Source organism: Eptatretus burgeri, chromosome 7 (genome assembly GCF_056783735.1).
Source record: "Eptatretus burgeri isolate ZD-2024b chromosome 7, Ebu_testis_v1, whole genome shotgun sequence".
In the NCBI taxonomy this organism is placed as follows: domain Eukaryota; kingdom Metazoa; phylum Chordata; class Myxini; order Myxiniformes; family Myxinidae; genus Eptatretus; species Eptatretus burgeri.
In genome coordinates this window covers 27,986,128-28,003,627 of record NC_140967.1, presented here as the reverse complement: position 1 = coordinate 28,003,627, position 17,500 = coordinate 27,986,128, and the positions used below count along the sequence as shown (strand labels likewise).

At 44.7% G+C, this 17,500-nt stretch overlaps 1 protein-coding gene across 1 annotated transcript in view; it reads right to left on the bottom strand.

The window, feature by feature from the left end:
- LOC147022886 (dynein axonemal heavy chain 9-like) overlaps positions 1 to 17,500 on the bottom strand; it is a 318,333-nt gene that overhangs the window by 228,163 nt on the left and 72,670 nt on the right. Inside the window, exons 18-20 of the mRNA XM_085890311.1 lie at positions 6,136 to 6,350; positions 3,978 to 4,214; positions 314 to 536 (exon numbers count right to left, since the gene is read on the bottom strand). Of these exons, the coding sequence (XP_085746437.1) occupies positions 314 to 536; positions 3,978 to 4,214; positions 6,136 to 6,350 (675 nt within the window). The remainder of the gene's footprint in view (positions 1 to 313; positions 537 to 3,977; positions 4,215 to 6,135; positions 6,351 to 17,500) is intronic.

The following is a 17,500-nucleotide window of genomic DNA, read 5'->3' as shown; positions in this document are numbered from 1 at the left end:
CACTAAATAAAAGTAGACAGAAACAGAAGGTGATATTCTATAAATCATTCTGCATCATCCCTCAAGTTAAAGATGTTTTTCATGACATATTTTGTTATCAATTATAATAGTTGTGAAAAACTGTTTGAGCATGAGTTTGAGCATGAGTAGTGGTGAGCATCTCCCAAACCCAAACAAAAGGACAGATTGTTGTCAATAATAGTCATGAAAAAAAAATTATTGTCAATAATAGTGACACCCTGGCATTTCTACAGCTCGGAGATGAAAGTAGCAAATGCAAGCTAAACGTTGGGAATCAAATAACACATATCACCTCAAGCTGCTGGTGTATTGCTTGGAGCATCTCCTGTCCATATGTCTGCAGCATCTCAAGTGTATCTTTCAGAGACTGAAACACATCGTCCATGGAGATCTTTCGTTCTCTCACAGATCGTAGGTGGCCCATAACTTTCAGAAGTCCCTCGAGGTCATCTGGCTCCGTGTGTTGGGAAATTCCAAGCTCAGTTGAGTCTATAAAGACTTCAAGATCGTTGAGGCTGCCAACATACCAAAAGGTGTAAGCCCTGTATGCAGCTGAGCATACCGAGGTAACCATATCTCATTAAGGTGATGAAATTATAGCGAGTTGCTGAGTTATAGCAAGAGTGTTATCGAGAGTCCTCAACCATTCTTAGAAACAGCCCTCCTTATAACACAATTTGATCTTACAATGCCAGCACATCACTATAAATGTTGTGAATGAAACATTCATATTTACTCCGTGTTACTCCCAAGAAGTTTTAGACTTCTGGTTCGGGGATTTTTCCATGTGTTGGTCAAATCTGCAGCTGCTGCTTCCATCTCATCAAAAGTGTTTTCCATACCAGATCCGTCGTGTTTTTCTGTTATATTTTTGTCCCTGTTTCTGTTTCTGTTTTCGTCCAATTATATCCATGTTAAATTGTACTTCATTCTACTCTATTTGTCAAATTTGATTTCATGTTGTTCCAGGCCTTCTACTCGGATAGCCGCCATGAAAATTATGTGTCCCTTTCGTTTCTTCTCCTCCCCCCCCCCCCCCAATATTGGACTTTCAACAAAAATATGATTTTTCACTCCACAATGATCTCGTTTTACTTCAATTTCCTGTACTTCTTGTACTCCATTCTTTATTTCTCCCTTTTCTCAATATCTCCAAATTGAACATTCATTGATTGTAAATGTTTGTTCCTTCTTTCTTTAAAAGTATTTGAAAACATTTTTAAAAAGCTTCACTTTACGTATATATTTTTCAGGATTATCCCACGTGTTCTTTTTCACCACGATCGATTCCCCTTCTTTTTCCTCTTCCTCACAAAGATTATTTTCCAAAACTGTCAGCTTAGCTCTTGGTCCACCAACCCTCCTCCCACACCTAGAGCACCACCTTTTCTCCATGCCTTCAATAAAAATTCTTACCACCCATCCCATGATCTTTATCTCCATTTATCCAATTTGGAAATCTTGAGAAGTCCAGTTTGCAGAGGTTATCTGCTCATGACAATCAAGTCCCCTTCACTTCCTTCAAGTGTCAGTACCCCTCACCCCCGACAAGCCGGTGTCCTTCAAACCCCTTCAAGTCCCCATTTCATGTCTCCAACAGCTTCATGTCCTCATTTCTGCATTGCTTACCCCACCCCCTCAAAGCTTCGCCCTCAACCCACCTGCTCAAACTGCGCCCCTCATCCCACACTCTCAAAGCCTCCCCTCACCCTTTCCCCTCAAAGCCTCCCCCACCCCATTCTGCATCCTCCTAATGCCTCCTCCCCTCTCATTGTATGGACCTCAAACATCCAAGGCCTCCGCTAAAACCTGACGGATCTCTGTAACTGTGTGGACCACAAACACCCAAGGATTCTACTCCAACCTGACAGAGCTCTCAATCCAGGTCATCGCTGACAAACAAGACACCATCTGATTAACAGAATCCTTCCTCCCACAGGACATCCCTGACTCTTTTGTGTCTCTCCTCGGCTATTGTATCCTACAATCTGATCACCTGAACCCCGTCCCAGCAGCAGAGTTGCACATTACATCAAGAACTCAATTTCCCGCTCTTATCTCTCCCAAACACCATGAGTACTTTTGGCTGTGACTTCCTCTCTGTTCCCATCTCTTGTTTGTCTCTGTGTTGTATCATTCCGAAAACAGTGACAACTCCATCTACATCTTTCTCTCTCTATCAGAACAACATCGACCAAGTTTTAACCACTCATCCCAAATCTCTCTTCCTCATATGTGGCGATTTCAATTGTTGCGATTCAAATTAGTTGTGTGTTGGTAATACTCTCACCAGCCAAGGCACTTCAGCAAAGGACTGCTGTGATTGAACGGGACAATCATCAGCAAGGTCATGGGATCCATCATCACAGTTGACATAAAATCATTCCTTTTCTCAAACAGTCTCATCTCAGATCAATTCGGATTCAGACCTGGTCACTCTACCTTGGACATGCTGCTTCTACTTTCCCAAAAATGGTGGAGGCCCTCAATATCAGACATGAGATCAGGGCCGTCTCTCTGGACATATCTCGAGCTATCGATACAATCTGGCATCCCACCCACCTTGCTCTCTAAGCTCTCTGTCTATGGCATTGAAGGACAACTTCACAGGGCTTATGCACTTTCTCTACTCTCATAGCAAACATGTGGCTCTCAATGGAATTATTTCATCTCCTCTCCCTGTCAAGGATGGAGTGCCCCAAGGCAGTGTTCTGGGCCCAGTCCTATTCTTAATCTTCATCAACAATCTCTCTGACTCTCTAGAAAATCCCCTTTTTCTATTTGCTGATGACTCCACCCTCAGCCATGACATCCTTCAGATAAGCAGGCAGCAGCCACTTCCCTCTCCTCAGACCTTGACAAAATCACAAGCTGGTCAAACACTTGGAATATGTCTTTCCATCCTGACAAATTTTACATTCTCATTCACTCTCTCCAAAAGGACAGTACCGTATAGCAAATCCTTGCATCTACTTTCTCAATAATCCTCTTGAGGAAGTTCAATCACTCAAACCCCTGGGACTCACAATCAGCCATGATATTTCTTGGACAAACCACATTTCAAAGTTGGCCTCCAAAGCCGGCTTCCGACTGGGCATTCTGCATTGTACAAAGTCCTTCCTTGAGAAACCTGAACTCCTATCCACCAACAAGGCCTTCATCCGCAGCTTGGAATTCTGCTCTCCTCTCTGGTCTGGCACCCCTCCCTAAAACATTGCTCAGCTTTCACCATGGAAACCAAGGCCTTCAAGATTATTGGAATCTCCCGTGATGAAGCTGAGTTTGTTGGCCTATCACTTTCCCATGGTAGACAGTTCAGTGGTGTCTCCATCTTCGACTGCCAATACTTTTTTGTATTGCACCCTCTGCTCTTTCCGTGTTTTGTTCCCTCACTCCCCCACCCCTGCTCCCAGGTATCTGCATGGCATACACGGTCCACCATCAACTCCCTTCTCGTGAAACTCTCAAAATCCGGAATCACTGCTCACCTCCACTCATCCATTCCTCTTTTTTCCCACCTGTGGAATAACTTCCATATCCTCTTCAATCTCATTCTACCCTCCAGGTCTTCAAGACAGGTGTTCACCAGCATCTTCGATCATCCCCATCCAAAACCATTATCTTTTCGACATCCATCAACCCCCCCCCCCCTCCCCAACCCCTAAACCCACCTCCTTCCAAATACCAGTTTTTCCTTTCTTAGTGTTTGCTTCTGTATCCATCTTGTCTATACCAGCATCCTTCCCTATCCCTCATTCCTCCCCATACCCATTATTTATCCAAGTCTCTCTCTATTTTGTCCTTCAACACTGCTGTTGGTGTTTCCCCACTATCTCGTCTGTTTCTTTTGTTATGTTGCATCCTGATCCATTCATTGCTGTAGCTCTTCCACCAGCCTCGTCTCTGTTTACAAAAAAAAACAACAACATTTCCTCGAGTACAAAATTCTGATCCACCTGCTCGAGACGTGGTTCAGCAGATACTCCTTCAACATGAAACTCCACTGAAAAGCAATATTCAGAAGAGAGGCTTTGGCCAACCGTGTGTCGAGTCGAAGCCAACCATGGATCCGAGTTTCAGTTTCCAGATTAAGCACCTCATTGCAGACACGTTCATAGCTGTCCACTTGCTCTCGGAACCGCCCAATCGTGGGAGGGCGCTCGGTGAGAGTTTCATCTCCCACCATTAAAGTCCTATCGACACAAAGCAATAATACAATAAATATGACAAACAAAGCAGCTGATCTGCAGATGGAATTGCTTTATCAATATTGTTAGACATATCTTTTAAACGTTTCCTTCAGCATTGTTGCCACTATAAAAGGCTTTTATCTTTGAAACTCGGCCAAGAATGAAAATGTTGCTGTCACAATTGCAATTTATAATTCGCCATTACTAAAAATAAGTTACAAGACAATCTCATCTGATATTGTACATGTTCCAATGTTCTTTGTTTTTTGGGGGGTTTTATGTGAAGAATTTGCTCTTTCATATTGAAAATCCATTTCTTTTCAATTTGATTTCCATGAAACACAGTAAAAGATAAAACAGTAAAACTACAAGGAAATATGTTTTTTTTTAATTTGAGAGATGCATCACAACCGGTTTATAGAAAAGTGGTATCTTAAGCATGGTGTAATGACAATTACTTGCAACAAAATGCGAGTAAATCCAAGGAACCTACTTTTGATTTCAGAACTAAGAATACAAAGCAACTTTTTATTCCTGTTACCATTGCTAATTGTGACACTGACATTGTCCAATCATACAAATATCTAGGTGCTGCAATAGATAACTAGAAGGGCACTCGGTAGAGCGCATACCTCCGCCACACAATGCCGAATCCACGAGAACATATCGAGCCCAATACATTTTTGAAATATCGTGCTATATATCATTTTTGGCCCCATCTCTCAATGGTGAAGAATCACTTCAAAAATTAAATAATTCTCGTATCTTCACCAAAATCGAATCAATTTGTCGTGGTCACACACCCAACCTGTCCACCACGTTTCGTCCGAATCCGTCCACAACTTTTTGAGATATACTGCACACAAAACACAAACAGACAAAGAAACAGACAGAGAAGGGTGAAAACAACCCCCTTCACCTTCGGTGGCAGAGGTAATAAACTCACAAGTGCAGATCACTGCAAGGATAAGGCACTTGTTTCAAAGGGTCAACAATGAATGTGCTTCTTAAGGAAGTTTTGATCATTTAATGTTGATAGGACCTTTATGATGCTGTTATATATATATATATATATATATATATATATATATATATATATATATATATATATATATATATATATATATATATATATATATATATATATATATCTCAGTCATTGAAAGTGTCATCCTCGATGGATGTATTGTGTGGTTGGAGGCCCCTGGAGTATCGGCGGAAAGTGGACGCAGTGACATGCTGCTTCGGCGCACGCTGCCATATCTGACCCTGACCTTGTTTGTGTCTGTCTGTCAGTTTGTTTGATTGTTTGTTTGTGTGCAAGATATCTCAAAAAGTTGTGGACGGATTCGGATGAAATTTGGTGGGCAGGTTTGGTGTGTGACAAGGACCCTCGAATTTTTAAAGTGATTCTTCACCATTGAGAGATAGGGCCAAAAATGAAATACAGTATGACATACAGTAGCATGACATCTCAAAAATGTATTGGACCGGATATGTTCTCGTGGATCAGGCATTGCGTGGTGGAGGTACACACTCCACCGAGTGCCCTTCTCGTCAATGTAATGTTTTCATATCTAGTCTATGTTTGTGAACTTGTATTTCATGCATATGTTTTGATGTTTTTGATTATTTACTTATACGTAAATAGTTTGAGATGTGATTTGTGCTATACCATTTTTATTTCGTTTTAATATTTGAGTTTTTAAAGTATTTTTAAGTATAAATTTTGCTTTGTTAAATTTAGTGATTCTATGGAGCCTTTTATCTTTATTTGATGTGTAAATTTTCCATTTTTGTTTTTAAAGTGGACAACAAAGTGAAATTGAATTGAATTGAATGCAGTCTATGGAGTGTGAGGTTTTTGCCAACATAACCAGCAAATATGTAATGTTTCTGTGCATGATATGCTGCTGGAACTCACCCACTGATGCTGGCCAAGCGATGTACCTCATCAGCTGCAATGACGCATCCATAATGCAGAAACTGCCTGAGGACTTCCTTACGGTCATCAGTCCACAGATAAGTGTATTTTTGGTACACCAACCGAGCCTGCAATGCTTCTTCAGCCGCACTGTGTACCCTTTGGCGCAGGTCTTCACACATTTCTATCAGGTCTGCTTGTTCCTCCATCTCCACCTAAGCATCATCAATTTAATTTAACTTTTGTGGGTTCATTATAAATATGTCTACAGGATACAGTGAACAACATGTGCAGCTGTGTTGTAATGCAATAGATTGAAATTGTTTAGTTGGTATGCATTGCATATATCAAATTTAATAAGTGGGTAAGTAAGAACACTTACACAGTCTTTCAATAAATTAAAAAATACTGTACTTATTGAAGTGACATACCCATTTTTCTTGTGGTGATAGTTATATATATATATATATATATATATATATATATATATATATATATATATATATATATATATATATATATATACACTACATACAAATATATAAAACTATATAACTATATATATATATATATATATATATATATATATATATATATATATATATATATATATATATATATATATATATATATATATAACTATAACAATATATTGTTGAAGATTCGGCGGCGCTTAACAGGACCGCCGTCTCAGGGGTTATAACGCCGGCTAGTTCGGCACAGGTATCGGGTCACGCGCCTCGGATCACGATACCAAAGTACCCCTGTGTCTTACCAGTTGGGGATATAGACCCCGGCTACAGACTGGGTTTGTCAGAGACCGAGCGACGTCTGCCACAATCCGTAGCCAGTTTGGTTTTAAACACAAATCGAGCGATTGTTCCTCAGCGCGGCACGAATAAATTCAAGGCGGAAAATTTCGTATGAATCAGCCAGATTTATTGGGGAATCATCGGGGAACACGACACAAGCAAAGCATTCATGACAATGTTATCATTCATCTATAACCCACTCTTATCTGGGGAGCTACGGATACGGGTTTCGAAGGGAGCGCTAGCGAAATAAACCTTAGGCCTGGACAACATGCAGACAAGACACGGAGTACTTGGTGGTGCCTCATGGACGAGAGGAAAAGTGTCGAAGGCACAAATGCGGCTCGTGACAAGCTGATGGTGTTGGATTCGAGCGCCCAGCTCGCGCATGCCGCATGGCAAGATGGCGGCAACGACGTCCTTTTGTCGGCACCGCTCACACACCTGCCTCAGCGCGTCCAGCCCCTGTAAGGTCGACGGCACAGGAGAGAAAGATCTATGGTGTGTTCCAGCTGGTTTCTCACAAGGTCCAGTATGCAAATCCAGGCCTGGCCTGTACACCCGACGAGGCTTAATCTGGGTGTTGGACTCTGCAGGTGGATCGATGGTATGAAAAGACGTCGTCGAGCCGTGCAGGGAGTAAAGACAGTCAGAGGCTCCGTTGTTGGATTCAGGATGAACCTGTGGATGACCAGCAAGCTGGATCCATGGTCGAGGAGGAACAGCCAACCAAGCCACTCCTCATAATGCAGATCGAAGACTGACACAAAGCAGTTCCTCTTGCCTTTTAGGGCGGGCCTCTCGGACCACCCCTGGGGACCCGTGATTAGTCCATCGTTCGAGTTTGCCGCAGCTCTCCGCCAATGGGTTGCTGGCACGTCTTGCTGACTGACTCTGTCAGGGTGCTGGGTGGGGCTCGTTAGAAGGGGGGAAGGAAAAAAAGAAGGCACCTCTCGGTGCACCACCACTGTATGAACACTTGGACAGCCTGCTACACCTCCCGACACACATGTAACGTCCAATTACCAAACAACCTGGCTAAATATGCATTTAAGGGGGGATCTGGGCTAATCCTATATTTAATAACCCACTAAGACCCATTTCCGCAACAATATAAATATATACACAAATATATATATATATATATATATATATATATATATATATATATATATATATATATATATATATATATATATATATATATATATATATATATATATATATATATATATATATATATATATATATATATATATATATATATATATATATATATATATATATATATATATATATATATTAGCCTGGTGTTGGCGCAGTGGTTAGGGCAGCGGCTTGGGATCCCAGTGTCCTGAGTTCAAGCCCCGTTGGCTGCTGAATTAACACCAGGGGGTTGACTCAGCCTGTCATCCTTCCGAGGTCGGCGAAATGAGTGCCAGTGTACTGGTCCTGGTGTATGCCCCGGTTAGAATAGGTGTACCATATCCCTGTGTGTCGTAAGAGGCGACCAGGGTTGGCGTCAGGAAGGGCATCCGGCCATAAAACATTGCCTCAAGTAAAAGCCTAACCCCTGCACAGCAGGGGGAAATGGCTGTAAAAACGGTCATTTTATATATATATATATATATATATATATATATATATATATATATATATATATATATATATATATTGTTGCAGTTCTCAGAACCACATGCATACAACTGATAGGTGTCCCAAGACAGTTATTCCATTATTATACATGTAGATAGTCCCTTCGCTTTTGTCCAGCGGGACAACTGGGGCATGCATTGCGATGATCTCATTGCTAGGTTTGCTTACATCATTTTCTTCTTCATTTCATCCCCACTCTTCTTTTTGTCTGATTATTCCTGAGGTAAATCAGCCACGTGCACCTTCGCTGTAAGGTAGGTCCTCATGGAGGCCAGCGCGTGCGGTGATGCTGTGAAGAAACTGCAGCGTAGAGCCATCGTTCCCAAGCGAGCCCTAAACCCAATGTGTGCAGCGAGTCATATACAGTCGTGCCCCCAGAATCCGAACGCCCCATTGTTTGAACAAATTGGAATCCGAACAATTGTTTCGAGAAAAATTTGCCCTAAAAACCGAACACATTTTCGAAAACCAAACACAACGTGGCGTTCATGTTTGTTCACGTGTCTCCCCCGCCTGTTCGACCCGCATCTTCGCGCTTTGTTCATTCAGTTCGTCAGTGGAAGTACTTGTGAAAGCATCTCTCGTGTGTCGATCGTTACTTTACCTCGTGTTTTCACCTTGATTTGTGCTGTTTTTTTTTTTCTTCAATTATCACCCTTGTGCATTCACCATGGCAACCAAGAAGAGCAGTGAAGCAAATAGGAGTAAGAGGAAGTCCGTGAGAATAACAATTGAGTTGAAGAAATAATTTATCGCTAAGCATGAGAGCGGTACGCGTGTGTCTGATCTCGCTGCCATGTTCGAGCTGCCGAAATCGACCCTGTGTAGGATTCTGAAAAATAAAGAAGCGATAAAAGCACGAAAACCCGTTGTGAAGCGAACTCATTCAATGAACCCTCTGACGAATCGGCTTTAACGAACTCAACATTTTTTTTCGCAAGCATGGTAGTGACGTCATGCTTCGTCACCCAATCGCTTCACCTCTTGATTATCTCCCTGGAACCGTGCGGTGAAAACGGCACGTTTGTGTCTCCACAGAGTGTACTGGGATATATAACACCATTTGGTGCTTCATGGTTAATTACATACCTCCTGCTCATCCCCCAGGCTTGGAAGAAGATTCATGACTCAGAAAAGGTCATTTACTCATCTTATTTGACCTTAAACATGGGTAATTTCAGTTGAAAGTGTCTTGAAAGTGGGTTTTCTTGGGGTCCAGGAACGGATTAATTCACTTTCCATTATTTCTTATTGGGAAAATGGTTTTGGAATCCGAACTTTTTGGAATCCGAACAGCCTCTTGGAATGAATTGAATTCGGATTCTGGGGGCACCACTGTAATGCGCTTAGCAGTGCGGGGTTATTGACTCGAGCTTCCGATGATCTGGGGAAGATTGCCGGTTGCATTAAAAAGGCATACAAATGAATACCTCTTAAGAGGCTGCACGAATGGTGTTTTTCACAACACAGGAAACACGGCCAGTACGACGCCCACGCTGCACGAAATGCACGGAGGCCGATAAAGGCGACTCCATGCCACGTTGGGTGGGATACGAGTGTGTGGAGTAGAAGCGGCTCTTTCCTTTTCAACCTCACTATCTGACACATATTGGTGTTCGCCGCGTGCACATGCTAGCAGAGTCATGCGAACGCGAGCGCCGACCACATGCGTAATGGCCGAATCCCGCGCACTGTAAAGAACGTGCTCGAAGGAAGACACGTACGCCGCTCGCGAAATGTGCATGGATTTATCCATAACGATGTACCTTCGGCCCTCACTGGCAGCAGCGGATTCCCCATGGATGGTGAATTTCTTCTTGTCTCTACGGCCAGCGAAGCTGCGATCGAGCCGGGGAATGTACAGTGCGGGCCACGTTGGCGCACGTGGAGCGAACGCGTTGATCGGCGCTGGTCGAACGCCTGAGCGGGCATGCGGGACCCTCAGCCGGTAGCCAGGGTGCGGCCCGGGGGTTTTTGCAGGATGATTCGCGTGCCAATTTCGGTGTGGGCGATTCGTGTCATGTCGTGGGGTCAGAGCAAAATATGTTCGCTGTCTGGGATGATGGTGAGGTGGTTTCCGGCCAAAGTTAGCTGTCCACGTGAGGGGTCAGGGCCAATCGGAGCACCCGATTCAGGTGATGACGTTCGCTTTGGGGTGCCCCCCCCGCCCCCGCAAGTCCTTTAAAGGTTGGAGCAGTCCCTCCGCCCCTCTTTCTCTTTTCTCTTTCGCCCGCTCGATCAGGCCTTGCCCTGGTCCCTCAGCACGACCCACCTCCTGCTGTATGGACTCCGCCTCCTCATCTCCGCCCACACTTCAACCCCACACACCTACCTGGTCCTGCCTACCACTCCGTCCACGCACCCTGGACTCCGCCCCTTCTCCACCCTCCTTCCCAAACACGGTCTCCACACGCTCTGCTGAAGCCAGAGATAACGCGCCAGCTGTCGGGTGCTGCACTACGGAGCACCCCCCCCCCCCCAAAAAAAACGTATCGGTGGCATGTCGTGCTATCAAGCACAAAGGTACCAAGAACGTAGCCTCAACTCATTTCCCTTCCTGCTTCAAAACTTTCTCTTCATCGGGTTTTGTGTGTGTGTGTGTGTGTGTGTGTGTGTGTGTGTGTGTGTGTGTGTGTGTGTGTGTGTGTGTGTGTGTGTGTGTGTGTGTGTGTGTGTGTGTGTGTGTGTGTGTGTGTGTGTGTGTGTGTGTGTGTGTGTGTGTGTGTGTATATATATATATATGTGTCCTGGCACGGGTCTGCTTAAGTAAGACTGCAGAAGATCGTTATCATTATTATTGTTATTATTTTCGCGTTAAGTCTGCTCTGTGTCCCCTTTTGTAAGTTGCCTGTTTATTTGCTGCACCACACCTCTCTTCCCTATCTCTGCACAACACACCCCAATAAATCGTGATCGTACCACATATCTTTCCTTGCCCATTGTTAATAAATTATTAGGAATGTTCCCTGCTCATTTTTGTCTTTTCTTCCATTGGTCCAGCATGGTCCAAATCCTAATTTAGCCAGGACTTTATTCCCAACGATTCGTTCCTTTTAGCCAGTACGTCCCTGGCAGTGTCGCTCGGCTGCATCTGATCCGGAAAGGTGATCCGATCCGGTAGAGTGATCCGGTTCGGACAAGGCGTACCGAGGAAGTGTTCCCTGGTAATTAAACCACGTGATTAATTAGGTAACCCGATTAACCCATAGACGGGAGGACCCTAGGTCACGCGGGTGAGTTATTGGCGTCCACGGTCGGTTAAGCGACCCGCCGCGTCACAGAATTATCCGTGTGCGATGGCTTACAATTCTGGGGAGTCTGGTGGGAACCGAGATAGCTTCCCCCACCTCGTGGTCTTCTCACCTGACCCCCAGCCCGCAACAATATGTAAGTATATATATATATATATATATATATATATATATATATATATATATATATATATATATATATATATATATATTGTTATTGTTATTGTTATTGTTTTGTGATTGTTATTGTAACAGATCTGGAAACCATGCGCACTCAACATTCAGGTCTCAAAGTTAGTTATGCCGGTAAGTACGTGTGTAGTCAGGACCCAGTCCATTTGTTTCGTGGAAGGATTAAATGTGTGCGTTGTGATGGCTACCCAGGTCGAAAAACCAGTTAAAACCAGTACACATTTTCAACTGGTCTCTATTGGTTCTAATTGGTCTTTAACTGGTCTCTATTGGTTTCAACTGGTACCAGTTAAATTCAGTCAGAATTCCAATTTCCCAGTTGAAAAAACCAGTAGCTCATATTTGTACCAGTTAAAGTCTTACTGGTTCCAGTTGATACCAGTTGCAATGTACTGGTCCCAGTTGATACCAGTTGCAATGTACTGGTCTCCCAGTTGATACCAGTTACAATGTACTGGTCCCAGTTGATACCAGTTAGTTAAATACAATTGTATTTCAACTGGTAATATATCACTCTATTCCAATTTCCATATTAAAACCAGTAAGAAACCAACTGGCTTTACTGGTACCAGTTGGCTACTGGTTTTCAACTGGTACCAGTTGACCAGTAAGCTACTGGTCTTTACTGGTTTTTTGACCTGGGTAGTTGGGTTATTATATCTCATCTTACATCTATCATCCCATCTGCACGACCCAACCGGCCCATCGTACTCAATCACCGCCCGTTGGCCGCTCGTACCTTGATTTGCTGAGGGGGAGGGGGGCTCGCATTTCCGCTCCTCGGGCCCCACAAATGATAGTTTTTGTAAAGTGGGCCTTTCAGGGCAGACCCTCTTGCTCTGCGTGAGCGAGGCCACGTGGCCACGTGAAGAATATGGGGTCTCCTTGCAAGGGCCACGGCTCTGTCCTGGTAGGGTGCGGCCGTAGGCCAATGAGGGACGGACAGAGAGATGATTCTCCCTAAGGCCCCTCCCCGTGGTGGGAGGAGATATATCTCGGAGACTGGGAGGTTGGTGGTGGTTGGCATTGGCGCTGGGAGAGCTTGTTCGCGGTGGCGGAGCGGAAGAGTTTGGGTCACGGTGGCTGCACGGAAAAGAGATTTTGTCGGCACGTGCACGGACAGGAGTCTGAAAAGGAGTGGTGGTCGGGACGTGCATGGAGAGAAGCCTACTAAGAGTTATGTTTTGTGCTGAGACGGGTGGTGCGAGGAAGGAAGGAGTCGTGGTCAGTACGTGCACGGAGAGGAGTTTGTGAGCTCCGACGATTCGCCACACAAGTTCCGTCATGAGCCACGAGCCTGGCACGAACTCCCGGACCGTGCCCCGATGACCATTAGCCACGTGAGGTGCCACATTACCGAGCACGCTTTCCTGCGACGACAGGTACCCATGAACTCTGACCCCCAGCTCGTCTATCCTCACGGTTGCAAGGGAACAAATAATGACTCTGGGGTTTCTTTTCATTTTGTGTGTGTGTTTGCGTGTGGGCCCGTCTTTAAGTAGAATTGTATAAGTGTTTTTGTATCATTGTAAATTCCTGCATATTCATTCAAGTCTCGCCTCTTCTGTCTTTTGATTTTGCTGCAAATAAATTATTAGAAATGCTCCCAGTCCGTTTCTGTCCCTTCTTGCATTGGTCCAGCATGGTTCATATCTGAGTTTAGATGGGGTTTTATCCCCGGTAATCGGTACATCAAAGCTGGAACGTCCTGGGCAGGCCCACTCGACTGCATCCGAGCCAGAGTTGGTAGGTGGAAGTTGATACTCTACCGTAGCTGGTAGAGTGATCCGGTTCGACCAGACGTTCTGAGGGCGTGAATCCCCGATAGCCAAGACTGCGTGGTTACTTCGGTATATTGGATCTAGACAATTAACCCTACACCACGCGGTCAAGATATTGGCATTTCACGGTCGATTAAACGACCCGCCAGCTCGCAAGAGTTATCTGAGCGACGGCCTACAATTCCGGGGAGTCTGGTGGGAGATGGCGTAACCTCCCCCACTTAGCGGTCATTCTCGCCACCGACCCCCGGCCCACAACAATATGTGTGTGTGTGTGTGTGTGTGTGTGTGTGTGTGTGTGTGTGTGTGTGTGTGTGTGTGTGTGTGTGTGTGTGTGTGTGTGTGTGTGTGTGTGCTCAAATTTGTGGCGTGTATGCCCAGAATTGGACACAGCACCCTCTGGTGGTGTGTGTGTTAAAATTTGTGGTGTCCTAGAAGAATGCATCATATTTTGGAAACATCACCACTTTAAATTGCCCACTGAAGTTGGGCTGACGTGCTATTGATAGATCATAAGGATAATAAATAGCATGATCCCCCCCCCCTTGCCAATCCTGTAGGAAGGTTAGGATCTCAAAATGTAGTGAGCGCATCCGGATGAAATTTTGTGAACAGATTGGGTGTGTGACAAGGACAAACTGATTAGATTAGGGTGAAGATCCGGATCCGGATCCAACTACTGGAATTTTTAAAGTGATTCTTCACCATTGAGAGATAGGGCTAAAAATGATATATAGCATGATATCTCAAAAAGTTAAGGACGGATTCGGCCGAAACTTGGTTGACACGTTGGGTGTGTGACAAGGAAGAATTGATTCGATTTTGGTGAAGATCGGGATCCTGATTCGACTACTAGAATTTTTAAAGTGATTCTTCACCATTGAGAGATAGGGCTAAAAATGATACATAGCACGATATCTCAAAAAGTTGTGGACGGATTCGGACGAAACTTGGTGGACAGATTGGACGTGTGACAAGGAAGAATTGTTTCGCTTTTGGTGAAGATCCAAATCTGGATACGATAATTATTTCATTTTTAAAGTGATTCCTCACCATTGAGAGATGTAGGTCATGTGGAGGTGGGTCGGTTCGTTCAGTTTCGTTGTGCAGATCACCAATCTAAACGAAATTCACCCTGTACATTCATGAGAACACACCATTGAAATTCCTACTTGTTTCCATATGCACAAGTTGACACACCGACAGTTATTACCATTTGAAATTACCGCCGTGAAGTGGGCGTGGCGTGCTTGTAATCAGGGAAGAAACGACCAGGAAACAACAAATCAAGATGGCGGCGCCAATGGTTGTCGTGTGATTTTGAGTGATTTTTGGTCTTTCAACAACCAAATATGCGTTGTTTCACAGTTGGGCGGGGAGGAAGATGAGAAAGTGACGCAATTCACGGATAAGAGCTGGCGTAAGGTATGCGAGTGTGCGAAGGCTTGGTGCGACGCCGCAGATAGTGAAACTATCAACAAATGCCGTTTGCTGGCTGATCAAATGATGAAACTGCTGCCAATGACTGATCCTCCTGCGGATGCCGGCCGTCACCGGTTCTGCTATGCGTCGTTTTGTAACAAGGATCATATAAAACGCGCTGAAGCCAGGAAAAGGAAATCAGAAGCCAGCACTTCTGCAGTTTCTGCTAGAGCCAGTGAGGTGGTGGGCGGACTAGAAGAAGAGGGGCACTCATACCACAAAATACGTAGAAAATCCCTCAGAACCTCTGTAGAAAGGGTGGCTGGCAAATCAGCTGGTGTACTGCCAATAAATTTGTGTGATATGCCAGAAAAAAGACAAATTCATCCGTGTCAAAGGAAAATCTCAACGTGATCAGTTGTCCCTGGTAGAAACACAGGATGGAGGAAAGCTGAGGGAAACTGCTGAGCAGAGGAGAGATGAACGTGATGTGAGAATAATGACAACTATAAAGGATAAAGACTGTGTGGTGCTGGCAGTTTGTTATCACCGTAAATGTTATTACGAGTATGTGAATGACACATAACACTGACAGAGTCAAAGTAAACTCCAAACTCAGAAAGTGAACTATGACTCGACATTTGACATTTTCTGTGATAAAGTAATCCAGGTAAGACTCATTGATGGAAAGCAATCAATACATATGAAGAAGTTGTGTGAGATGTTCAATGACCTACTCAGAGTATGTGAAGGTCAGGATAAGGCCAACTACCAGGCAACAAGACTGAAGTAAAGACTGCAGGAACGGTACGCAGACATGATTTTCTATCGTCCACCAAAAATGTCTGAGAGCGAAGTGGTGTACATGAAGGACATTGATATTGATTCCATTGCTCAGGCTGCTGTTGTAGACAGTAGCTCTACAACAGAAACAGAGTCAACTACAGAGGATGAAGCCAGCCAGGGTCCACAAGCAGGGTGACTCAGACCTCAATTTACATGTTCTATACTCGGGAGCACTCATGGTGAGGGATGACCTGGACAAACACCAAAGTGTGGACATTACATGGCCCTACTTGGAAATGGTGGAGCTAGCACTAGAGCTTATATGGGCAACTCGTACTTCGAACTGGCCGAAACACCTTGCGATCACGAGAGCATCAATGCCCTGGTACTTTGCGTACGATCACCTAAACTATGCAAGGTACTTACCCGTTTACTGGCTGGAAATGGCCGGGCGAGAGCACTCCCACCCAGACAGCTATCAAGCGTTCATGGACGGCAAATGGACTGCCCAACGGCATACTCGTTATGGATTTAGTAGTGTTGCGTGTGATCAGATCATAGAGCAGACTTTAAATAGGGACAGCAAGACCAGTGGAGGCATCATTGGTTACACTCAGAAAAGCACAGCTGTGAAGAAGTGGATTCTGTCCCAACCAGCACGTGCGGAAATCACAAGGAAATGTGAGTCCATGGCGGGTATCCATGACGAGCCCCGGACGAGAAAGGATTTGGATGTGTCGAGCTCGAAGAAGAACGAAGCAGTGGTGGTACAAATGATGGACACAGTACTTCTAATGATTAACCCTTTCTCCGGCGCTCACCTTGAACTCGTCAATATTAGTTCAGGTGTCATCGCACCGCCAGCCACTTCCGCGGACTTGATGAACGCGTATGTCAAGGGAGAGAATGCTGTCGTGCAATTCATGCGTGATCGGCTTCTCTCGGGTGAGGTCCCATTCTTCAGTCCGATTTCGAAGGCCAAATTGGCAACTTTCTTGAAGGCGCGAGGAAAGTCGGTGACTCCCCACCAGCAGACGCCGAAGGTTGAAATTGCGAATGAACGTCGTCTTTTCACACGACTGCTGTTGATTGGCGAGTAAATCAATGTAACACTCCACGATCTGCTCGTGTACCCACTGGCGAACATATCTTTCCTGCTGGCATCCAGTGATGGTTCGATTGCTGAGACGGACAAAGCCAAACTCTGCAACCATATACTGAAACTGTGGCCCGATTGCCGCGTGGACGCTCGGCCTATCTGAGGTGCAACGATTGTGGATGGAATGGCCGTTATTCAGGCGATAAAGGCTGGTTCACTGCATAACACTTTCGGCAAACTGGAAGAGATGGTGCTGAACATCGTAGTGGCTAAAGCACGACATAACAATCTTCGAGACTGGATGTGGTGTTTGATACTTACCTAAGTATCAGCATCAATTTCCTGGAGCACGCCAGACGAGCGGGC